This window comes from Salmo salar, chromosome 06, assembly GCF_965601325.2.
Source record: "Salmo salar chromosome 06, fSalSal1, whole genome shotgun sequence".
Taxonomy (NCBI): Eukaryota; Metazoa; Chordata; class Actinopteri; order Salmoniformes; family Salmonidae; genus Salmo; species Salmo salar.
The window spans coordinates 15,259,312-15,271,567 of NC_138296.1; the positions used below are offsets into that span (position 1 = coordinate 15,259,312).

The 12,256-nt window shown below is 42.8% G+C and overlaps 1 protein-coding gene across 1 annotated transcript; it reads right to left on the bottom strand.

The window, feature by feature from the left end:
- Positions 1–960: 960 nt before the first annotated feature.
- On the bottom strand, positions 961–11,927 carry LOC145879735 (NLR family CARD domain-containing protein 3-like). Its single transcript, XM_082976078.1, has 4 exons — positions 10,160–11,927; positions 9,831–10,004; positions 2,162–2,335; positions 961–1,943 (listed from the first exon to the last, which is right to left on the bottom strand). Exons 1-4 carry the CDS (start codon positions 11,746–11,748, stop codon positions 1,931–1,933), a joined length of 1,950 nt encoding a protein of 649 aa, XP_082832204.1. The 5' UTR covers positions 11,749–11,927; the 3' UTR covers positions 961–1,930.
- Between the last annotated feature and the right edge of the window lie 329 nt (positions 11,928–12,256).

A 12,256-nucleotide genomic window follows, 5' to 3' on the forward strand; every position in this document is an offset into this window, starting at 1 on the left:
CAAGAGTGTGCGGAGCCTGTGATGACCAGCCCTGAGAGGGTAGAGAGGATCTGATGGTTCATTATGTTGAAGGCAGCAGAGAGATCTAGGCCACTATCGGAGATGGCAACAAAACCATCGGCACCGGCCTGGTGACTGACTGACCGACTGACACACACACACACACTACAGTAAGGAGCTGCTGAGACTGCATGGCGCTTTTCTTTACTGACCAACCAGAAGACCCACAATGAGATGTTCAGAGTTGTCTTTCTGCTAAAAGGCCGGACTGGCATTGTTCACTTGTGTAATAAAATGTATTTAATAGTTAAACATCCTGCCTGTTTTCAGATCTAATTCATTGTTTGGTGACTTTGTATAATAATGATTTTCTAAGTTGTTTAGATTCAGGTTTGGGCAGCAATAGCCACCTGATCGAGCTGCTTCTATGGGTTTCTTGATGTAGGATTTTGAAACTATTACAAAGTGGTATAGTAGTGACATATATTTTTGTTAGTTGGACCAGCAGAGAACACTTTAAAGGGGCAACTTGCATTTGGTGCATACAATTTTCTACTTAAATTAATATTTACTCATTGATTCTTCAAGAATATAATTTAAATGACTCGTGAGATTAATTCAACTGTCGTACATAATCATAACCCATAATAGAAGCTGGTTTTACTTCTGTTTGTTAACCATGTAATTGTAAACAAACACTGTTTTGCCTCAAAACATGGTTACATTTTAATATCAGGTCTTGCATCCATAACTCGATTAATTTGATAGTGGTTACATTTTTCCAGCCCCATCCCTAAAAATGTTCACTAAAACAGTGGCAGCGTGACCGCTTTGTTATAGTTTAAGCTGCCGCTTGCCCCCTTTAAAGCCATTGAGTTCACAGTTAGGCCTATAATGTGAGTATGAACATTCATAGCTGTAGAAACCAAGTCATTCAATTAATCACAGATGGACATAATGTCACACAGCAAAAGGAATAACAGCTTTACTTCATATATTTAAAGAATATGAAATACAGTTTACCATTGATTAACACACAGGGTTACATAGAATGTAAGAGGTGCTACAATAAGTAGTCAATAGTAAAAAGACTACAGAGGCATATAATACACTGAAATAAGAAGACAGGTAAGGCGTACAGCAGAGTTACTTGTAAGGACATAAACTTTTAAAATATAGAGATATTTTTTTGGTAAATGCTGAATATGTCAGCTCAATGTGAAAGGACCTTTACATTTCTATAGTGCAATCTGTACCGCTTCAGTTATACAGATTGAATATCGCCTCAAGTCATTCACGGCAGTAGGAATAACTTTACTATTATTCATTTTACTGTTAAAATTAAATACTACTTATATTAAATTAATTTGACTATTATTCATTTGTATTATTAATTTTGAATATACAGTATATCATAGATTAAAACAGGGTTACATACAATGTAAATAATTCTACATTACTATAATAAAAAATATATATATTTGTAACACGCTTTTCAAAAACCCAAGGTGCTACAATAAAAATCCAAGCAATTAGTACACACACATGACAATCCAGAGACATCTAATACACTGAAATAAAGCTATCAGTCTGGTAAGATGTACAGCAGAGTTACTAGGAAGACAATAAGGTTGTTGAGATCCTGTGACACCGGGTGCTGTAGTTGTCCTGCAGGGCAGGCAGTATGTCCCCAGTGATGAGTTTGCTGATGTTGAGGGAGAGGTTATTTTCCTGGCACCACTTCGCCAGGGCTCTCTGATTGACTGAGAGATTCAAGGAGTTATCATCGTCGAGTCGAAGCATTGAATATTTACATTCATGCACTTTGAAATACATTTAGTAACTGTCCCAGAAGCATTTAACTGCAGGGCACTCCAACGACCAAGGACTTGGAGCTGAGGCCATTCCTTCACTGACTCTCAGGGAGCTTTCAATCATTTAACCTGGGAAATAAAGAAGTCCACATACAGCAGCATAGACATATAGGGGTAGTATTCACTAGACATCAAAGAGAAGGACACTGAACAAAACGGGCAGGGACTACCTGAACTTATCCAATAAGAAACCAGCATGTGTTGAATATGACTCAGTGTCTGGATGTCTACAATGGCTTACTGATCACTTTATCAGTGTGCTCATGAAACTGATCAGTAAAACTCACCTCAGTGTCTCCAGTGTATAGAGGGGATCCTCTTGTACAGAAGAGAGCAGCTTTACTCCAGAGTCTCCTGGAGTATTTCCACTCAGGTCCAGCTCCTTCAGGTGGGAGGGGTTTGACCTCAGAGCTGAAGCAAGATAAGTACAGCCTTCCTCTGTGATGCTGCAGCCTGCCAGCCTGTGGAAAGTGAGGGAGAAAGTTCCACAATATAAAATATTCCAGAAAATGTACATTTAGCATCTGTAGTGGTGTGTCATTTGAATATTTAATGTCATATGTTGAACCTTTTATTTAATTGAAATGAACACAACTAAATGTATCAATTTAGTCAAATAATGGACTGGTGCCCAGATTCATAATTTCATGTGATAATTGTACATACTCCATGACACATCTAAAGACAATGATACAAACTGCTGACAAAATATCTACAATTATGCTACATCAGAGACCAAGGCCAGGATAAATTAAACTGGTATTTGTCACATGCTTCTTAAACAGCAGGTGTAGACTAACAGTGAAAAATGAATTTACGGGTCTTTTTCCAACAATTCAGAGTTAAAGATGAAAAATGTAATAGAAATAGTGACACCAGGAATTCAATCAAGGCTCGTTATAGAACAGAACAACTACAGTGCTCTCCAGAGGGTGGTGAGGTCTGCCCAACGCAACACCGGGGGCACACCGCCTGCCCTCCAGGATACCTACAGCACCAGATGTCACAAGAAGGACAAAAATATAATCAAGGACATCAACCACCCGAGCCCCGGCCTGTTCACCCCACTATCATCCAGAAGACGAGGTCAGTACAGGTGCATCAAAGCTGGGACCGAGAGAATGAAAAACAGCTTCTATCACAAGGCCATCAGACTGTTAAACAGCCATCACTAGCCGGACTCCACCCAGTACCCTGCCCTGAACTTAGTCACTGTCACTAGCCGGCTACCACCCAGTACCCTGCTCTGAACTTAGTCACTGTCACTAGCCGGCTACCACCCAGTACCCTACTCTGAACTTAGTCACTGTCACTAGCCGGCTACCACCCAGTACCCTACTCTGAACTTAGTCACTGTCACTAGCCAGCTACCACCCAGTACCCTACTCTGAACTTAGTCTCTGTCACTAGCCGGCTACCACCCGGTTACTCCACCCTGCACCTTAGAGGTTGCTGCCGTATGTACACAGACATGGAATCACTGGCCACTTTAATAATGGAACACTGGTCACTTTAATCTTACATACTGTTTTACTAATTTCATATGTATATACTGTATTCTAGTCAAGTCCATCCTATTCAACTACTGCTGTACATATACTATTCTATCCCACTGCACGTATTCTTCAGATATACTAAATATTCTATCCACATACTGTCCATAATGTCTATACATCCCATCACATATACCAGTGGAGGCTGCTGAGGGGAGGACGGCTCATAATAATGGCTGGAACAGAGCAAATAGAATGGCATAAGACAAATGGAAACCATGTGTTTGATGTGTTGGATACCATTCCACTAATTGCGCCCCAGGCAATACCATGAGCCCGTCCTCCCCAATAAAGGTGCCACCAACCTCCTGTGACATATACACATATACACTGCTCAAAAAAATAAAGGGAACACTTAAACAACACAATGTAACTCCAAGTCAATCACACTTCTGTGAAATCAAACTGTCCACTTAGGAAGCAACACTGATTGACAATAAATTTCACATGCTGTTGTGCAAATGGAATAGACAACAGGTGGAAATTATAGGCAATTAGCAAGACACCCCCAATAAAGGAGTGGTTCTGCAGGTGGTGACCACAGACCACTTCTCAGTTCCTATGCTTTCTGGCTGATGTTTTGGTCACTTTTGAATGCTGGCGGTGTTTTCACTCTAGTGGTAGCATGAGACGGAGTCTACAACCCACACAAGTGGCTCAGGTAGTGCAGCTCATCCAGGATGGCACATCAATGCGAGCTGTGGCAAGAAGGTTTGCTGTGTCTGTCAGCGTAGTGTCCAGAGCATGGAGGCGCTACCAGGAGACAGGTCAGTACATCAGGAGACGTGGAGGAGGCCGTAGGAGGGCAACAACCCAGCAGCAGGACCGCTACCTCCGCCTTTGTGCAAGGAGGAGCAGGAGGAGCACTGCCAGAGCCCTGCAAAATGACCTCCAGCAGGCCACAAATGTGCATGTGTCTGCTCAAACGGTCAGAAACAGACTCCATAAGGGTGGTATGAGGGCCCAACATCCACAGGTGGGGGTTGTGCTTACAGCCCAACACCGTGCAGGATGTTTGGCATTTGCCAGAGAACACCAAGATTGGCAAATTCGCCACTGGCGCCCTGTGCTCTTCACAGATGAAAGCAGGTTCACACTGAGCACATGTGACAGACGTGACAGAGTCTGGAGACGCCGTGGAGAACGTTCTGCTGCCTGCAACATCCTCCAGCATGACCGGTTTGGCGGTGGGTCAGTCATGGTGTGGGGTGGCATTTCTTTGGGGGGCCGCACAGCCCTCCATGTGCTCGCCAGAGGTAGCCTGACTGCCATTAGGTACCGAGATGAGATCCTCAGACCCCTTGTGAGACCATATGCTGGTGCGGTTGGCCCTGGGTTCCTCCTAATGCAAGACAATGCTAGACCTCATGTGGCTGGAGTGTGTCAGCAGTTCCTGCTAGAGGAAGGCATTGATGCTATGGACTGGCCCGCCCATTCCCCAGACCTGAATCCAATTGAGCACATCTGGGATATGATGTCTCGCTCCATCCACCAACGCCACGTTGCACCACAGACTGTCCAGGATTTGGCGGATGCTTTAGTCCAGGTCTGGGAGGAGATCCCTCAGGAGACCATCCGCCACCTCATCAGGATCATGCCTTGGCGTTGTATGGAGGTCATACAGGCACGTGGAGGCCACACACACTACTGAGCCTCATTTTCACTTGTTTTAAGGACATTACATCAAAGTTGGATCAGCCAACTCCAAATCCAGACCTCCATGGGTTGATAAATTGGATTTCCATTGATTATTTTTGTGTGATTTTGTTGTCAGCACATTCAACTATGTAAAGAAAAAAGTATTTAATAAGATTATTTCATTCATTCAGATCTAGGATGTGTTATTTTAGTGTTCCCTTTCTTTTTTTGAGCAGTGTATATTATTTATACTCCGGACTTCAACATTAGTCCTCCTAATATTTATATATTTCTTAATTCCATACTTTTACTTTAAGATGTGTGTGTGTGTATTGTTGTGAATTGTTAGATATTACTGCACTGTAAGAGGACCACAATGGAAATAAGTCCCAGACTGTATTGTGTGTTATCCTCCATGATTTAACAATGGAAATAAGTCCCAGACTGTATTGTGTGTTATCCTCCATGATTTAACAATGGAAATAAGTCCCAGACTTTATTGTGTGTTATCCTCCATGATTTAACAATGGAAATAAGTCCCACACTTTGTGTGTTGTCCTCCATGATTTTACTCATGTGCATGTATGGCTTTTTCAAGTGTTATATGTGCTTGTTTATTAAATGGTCAAATTAATAAACTAAACTAAGTTGGAGCTAGGAATACAAGAATTTCGCTATAATAACATCTGCTAAATATGTGAATGCGACCAATACAATTTGATTTGATGAGGGATAGTTCTACCTCAGTGTCTCCAATTTACATTGTGGATTCTCAAGTCCAGCACAGATGAATCTCACTCCAGAATCCTGGAGTTAATTTCCTTTAAGTCTAGCTTTCTCAAACTCGAGGTGTTTAAGCTGACATTTGAAGACACCACCTCACAGGATTTCTCAGTTAAGTTGTAATCATTCAACCTGGAGAGAGAGGATGCGGCTAAGTAATGCACACAAATCTATAACTACATTAACCAGGTTTCCATCCAACCTTTATATGCACGTAAAGTACATGTGGATGGAAACAGGCCTGATGGAAACAGCAACTTTGCTGGTTACCTTTCCAAATGTCGACAAACAAAATACGCTAGACAAGGTGGGATCTTTTTGTGTCGGTGCAATGTGTTATTTGAGAAATGGCGGCGGAAACGAGTTTATCAGCAAATATTGGTATAATAACCATCATATCGAGGGACGTTTGGAGTCACATGTTGTGTAGTCCTCCCACTACGACTCGGTAAAGCAGGCAGTTTATTAGTCTACAGGTGAAATACATTATGATGAACTTCACAGGGTGGTTACGTAACATTGCAAAAATCAGAAACTTTCTGTCCAAAAATGACGCAGAAAAATTAATCCATGCCTTTGTTACTTCTAGGTTGGACTACTGCAATGCTCTACTTTCCGGCTACCCGGATAAAGCACTAAATAAACTTCAGTTAGTGCTAAATACGGTTGCTAGAATCCTGACTAGAACCCAAAAATTTGATCGTATTACTCCAGTGCTAGCCTCCCTACACTGGCTTCCTGTTAAGGCAAGGGCTGATTTCAAGGTTTTACTGCTAACCTACAAAGCATTACATGGGCTTGCTCCTACCTATCTTTCCGATTTGGTCCTGCCGTACATACCTACACGTAAGCTACGGTCACAAGACGCGGGCCTCCTAATTGTTCCTAGAATTTCTAAGCAAACAGCTGGAGGCAGGGCTTTCTCCTATAGAGCTCCATTTTTATGGAATAGTCTGCCTACCCATGTGAGAGACGTAGACTCAGTCTCAACCTTTATGTCTTTACTGAAGACACATCTCTTCAGTAGGTCCTATGATTAAGTGTAGTCTGGCCCAGGAGTGTGAAAGGGAACGGAAAGGCTGGAGCAACATACCGCCCTTGCTGTCTCTGCCTGGCTGGTTTCCCCTCTTTCCACTGGGATTCTCTGCCTCTACCCCTATTACGGGGGCTGAGTCACTGGCTTACTGGTGTTCTTCCATGCTGTCCCTGGGAGGGGTGCGTCACTTGAGTGGGTTGAGTCACTGACGTGGTCTTTGTGTCTGGGTTGGTGCCCCCCCTTTCGGCTGTGCATTGGCGGAGATCTTTGTGGGCTATACTCGGCCTTGTCCCGGGATGGTATGTTGGTGGCTGGAGATATCCCTCCAGTGGTGTGGAGGCTGTGCTTTGGCAAAGAGGGTGGGGTTATATCCTACCTGTTTGGCCCTGTCCGGGGGTTTCATCGGATGGGGCCACAGTGTCTCCTGACCCCTCCTGTCTCAGCCTCCAGTATTTATGCTGCAGTAGTTTATGTGTCGGGGGGCTAGGGTCAGTCTGTCACATCTGGAGTATTTCTCTTGTCTTTTCTGGTGTCCTGTGTGAATTTAAATATGCTCTCTCTAATTCTCTCTTTCTCTTTCTTCCTTTCTCTCTCTCGGAGGACCTGAGCCCTAGGACCATGCCTCAGGACTACCTGGCTTGATGACTCCTTGCTGTCCCCAGTTCACCTGGCCGTGCTGCTGCTCCAGTTCCAACTGTTCTGCCTGCAGCTATGGAACCCTGACCTGTTCACCGGACGGGCAACCTGTCCCAGACCTGTTGTCCCAGACCTGCTGGAACCCTGACCTATTCACCGGACGTGCTACCTGTCCCAGACCTGCTGTTTTCAACTCTCTAGAGACAGCAGGAGCGGTAGAGATACTCTCAAAGATCGGCTATGAAAAAGCCAACTGACACTTACTCTTGTGTTACTGACTTGTTGCACCCTCGACAACTACTATGATTATTATTATTTGACAATGCTGGTCATTTATGAACATTTGAACATCTAGGCCATGTGCTGTTATAATCTCCACCCGGCACAGCCAGAAGAGGACTGGCCACCCCTCATAGCCTGGTTCCTCTCTAGGTTTCTTCCTAGGTTTTGGCCTTTCTAGGGAGTTTTTCCTAGCCACCGTGCTTCTACACCTGCATTGCTTGCTGTTTGGGGTTTTAGGCTGGGTTTCTGTACAGCACTTTGAGATATCAGCTGATGTAAGAAGGGCTATATAAATACATTTGATTTGATTTGGTGAATGTGCAAGGTGATGAGCTTGATACTCTTTTCCAATAAATATCAAGTGTCTTATTCTGGTGATATTATGATCGATGCTTAGCTGCTGTCTCTCTTTTGTCCATAATATTCTCATCATGTCTACAGTCGTGGCCAAAGGTTTTGAGAATGACACAAATATTAATTTCCACAAAGTTTGCTGCTTCAGTGCCTTTAGATATTTTTGTCAGATGTTACTATGGAATACTGAAGTATAATTACAAGAATTTCATAAGTGTCAAAGGCTTTTATTGACAAATACATGAAGTTGATGCAGAGTCAATATTTGCAGTGTTGACTCTTCTTTTTCAAGACCTCCGCAATCCGGCCTGAAGCCTTCTTCAAAACAATTGAACCGCTCTCCTTGAAGTTCATGATGATCCAATAAATGGTTGATTTAGGTGCAATCTTACTGGTAGCAATATCCTTCCCTTTTTGTGCAAAGCAATGATGACGGCACGAGTTTCCTTGCAGGTAACCATGGTTGACAGAGGAAGAACAATGATTCCAAGCACCACCCTCCTTTTGAAGCTTCCAGTCTGTTATTCGAACTCAATCAGCATGACAGATTGATCTCCAGCCTTGTCCTCATCAACACTCACACCTGTGTTAACGAGAGAATCACTGACATGATGTCAGCTGGTCCTTTTGTGGCAGGGCTGAAATGCAGTGGAAATGTTTTTTTGGGGGATTCTGTTCATTTGCATGGCAAAGAGGGATTTTGCAATTATTTGCAATTCATCTGATCACTCTTCATAACATTCTGGAGTATATGCAAATTGCTATCATACAAACTGAGGCAGCAGACTTTGTGAAAATTAATATTTGTGTCATTCTCAAAACTTTTGGCCACGAATGTAGTCTATATACATTATATACATATACCCGTACTGTATTTGCCAGCTGTTGGCTAGAGCACAAGTGCCAATACCAAAGAGGGCACATTCGCTATATAAAGCAACATTTTTAGTTACAAAACCATCAGTAGGGTTGAAAGTGCGATGGAAACCATCATGCTTATACTTTTATCTGCAACACGTTCATTTTGTGGAAATCGCTCTGGTGGGAAAATGTGCATATTTTATTTATGCTGATTTTAGAATATTTGTCACCAATTGGATGTGCACCTAGCTAATGGTGCTATAGACAACATTAAGTAGTCATTTCAACCTTCATAATAACAACATCCAACAGTCATACATCTCAGTTTCCCTAGTTTACGGTGTGGATTTCCCAGTCCAGCAGAGAACACCTCTACTCATGAAGGTAATTTCCTCCCAGGTCAAGCTCTCTCAAACTTGAGGTGGTGAACCCAGAGAGTTGAACCCAGAGAGTTGAAGCCAGCACCTCAAATCATTTCTCAGTGAGGTTGCAATCATTCAACCCGGGAAGAGATGATCCAGCTAAGTAATCCACACAAATCTATAACTACATTTACAACATGAAGAATGTACATCTTTATATATACACAACATCCACTTTCCTTTGCAGTGGAGACAGTCACAAAGTCAGTCAAAATCCAGGCTGCATCACATCCAAATGTGATTGGGAGTCCCATAGGGTGGTGCACAAATGGCCCAGCGTCGTCAGCGTCTTCCAGGTTTGACCAGGGTAGGCCGTCATTGTAAATACGAATTTGTTCTTAACTGTCTTGCCTAGTTAAATAAATGTGTATTTATTTTTTAAGTCACTCACTTCAATTTCTCCAGTTTACAGTGTGGATCCCCCAGTCCAGCAGAGAGCAGCTTCACTCCTGAATCCTGAAGTTTATTGCCACTCATGTCCAGCGGTCTCAGACAGCATGAGTTTGATTTGAGAACAGAAGCTATTGCCTCACAGCTTTTGTTGGTGAGTTTACATTCGTTCAGCCTGTGAAACAAAAGGTTCATCTCAAGAAACACAGGTGCCAACAAAACATCTCCCCTTAGGGACTGAGTTGTCAACCTAAATGGTAATGCAAACTGATGTTTATTATTATCTTATATTAGTATGCTGTATGGAATGTAATTTGACTAAGCACTTACAGGGCTGTTCTAGAGGATCTGACAACTGGGAGAAGTTTGAGAAGAGCCGCATCTGATCTGATATATTTCTTCAGGTCAAACACATCCAGCTTCTCTGAGGTCAGCACCATGAAGACCAGAGCTGACCACTGTTGAGATGAGAGTGTAGATTTTGAGAGACTTCCTGATCTCAGGTAGCTTTGGATTTCCTCCACTAGAGAATGATCATTCAGTTCATTCAGACAGTGGAACAGATTGATGCACCTCTTCAGAGGGAGTTTCTTCCTGATCTTCTCCTTGATGTACTTGACTGTTTTCTTGTTGCTTTGTGATCGGCTTCCTGTTGGTGTCAGTAGGCCTTGTAGGAGATGCTGATTGGACTGCAGTGAAAGGCCTAGAAGGAAGCGGAGGAAAAGGTCCAGATGGCCATTTTCAAACTGCAAGGCCTTGTCCACTGCATCTTCATATAGACTGTTTCTATTGCAGAGGGATCTCTCTTTAGCCATCAGATTGTTGTTGTTGTTAGTGAACATGAGGAACACATATAGTGCAGCCAGAAACTCCTGGATGCTCAGATGTACAAAGCAGTACACCTTCATCTGGTTAAGCCCAGACTCTTCTCTGAAGATCTGAGTGCACACTCCAGAGTACACAGACGCATCCTTGATATCAATGCCACACTCTCTCAGGTCTTCCTCATAGAATATCAGATGGCCTTTTTCTAGCTGTTGAAAAGCCAGCTTTCCCAGTGCCAGAATCATCTCTTTATCCCAGTGAGAATCTTTGGCATGCTCTACTACAGGATAGTTCTGACTCCTCAGTTTTGACTGGAAGATCATGAGGTGAGCGTACATTTGAGTTAGATTCTTGGGGATCTCTCGACTCTCTGCTTCAACCAATAGTCTTTCTAGGACAGTGGCTGAAATCCAACAAAACACTGGAATGTGGCACATGATGTGGAGGCTCCTTGATGTTTTTATGTGTGAGATGATTCTGCTGGCCAGGTCCTCCTCGCCGATTCTCTTCCTGAAGTACTCCTCCTTCTGTGGGTCATTGAACCCTCGTACCTCTGCCACCTGGTCAACACAATCAGGAGGGATCTGATTGGCTGCTGCAGGTCGGGTGGTTATCCAGATATTAGCACAGGGAAGCAGATTCCCTTTGATGAGGTTTGTCAGCAGCACATCCACTGAAGTCGACTCTGTGACATCACAGCAGATCTTATTATTCTGGAAGTCCAGAGGAAGGCGACATTCATCCAGACCATCAAAAACAAAAACAACCTTTTCGTTTTCTGAGAATTCTGATTCTTTTGTGTCTATGAAGGAGTGATGAAGTAGTTCTATCAGACTTTGATTTGTATCTCTCATCAAGTTCAGATCCCGAAAAGGAAGTGGAAAGATGATCTGGATGTCTTGATTTGCTTTTCCTTCAGCCCAGTCCAACATGAACTTCAGCACAGACACTGTTTTTCCAATGCCAGCAACTCCCTTTGTCAGCACTGTTCTGATAGGCTTGTCTTGTCCAGGTATTGGTTTGAAGATGTCATTGAGTTGGATTGATGTCTCTTGTTCTACTGGAAATCTGCATGTTGTCTCAATCTGTCTCATCTCATGTTCATAATTGACCTCTCCACTTCCACCTTGTGTGATGTAGAGCTCTGTGTAGATGTTGTTAAGAGGTGTTGTTTTTACTTGATCTTCAATGCCCTCAAATAAAGAATATGTCCTATTCTTCAAGTAGGATTTCGTTTTCTCCTGGATTTCTGTTGGGTTCCTTCAGTGGCAAGAAAAAGTATGTGAACCCTTTGGAATTACCTGGATTTCTGCAAAAATTGGTCATCAAATTTGATCTGATGTCTGTTGGCTACCTACATTTGGAAAAGAAAGATACATGTTCCTTGGGAATTGAATTAAATTTGGGTAATTTTTTTTAAATATAAACCCTGACCTGGATGTGATCAATGATGAAACAGCACAGAGTTTGACATCTTAGAGTTTTCTAGACTCAGTGAAGATTAAAGCATAAAATGTGGTGTATTTACTGAGAGACAATGCCCTCTGCATCTCCTGATAGTTACACTAAACCTTGGGTCCAGTCTCACTATTATAGTCATCA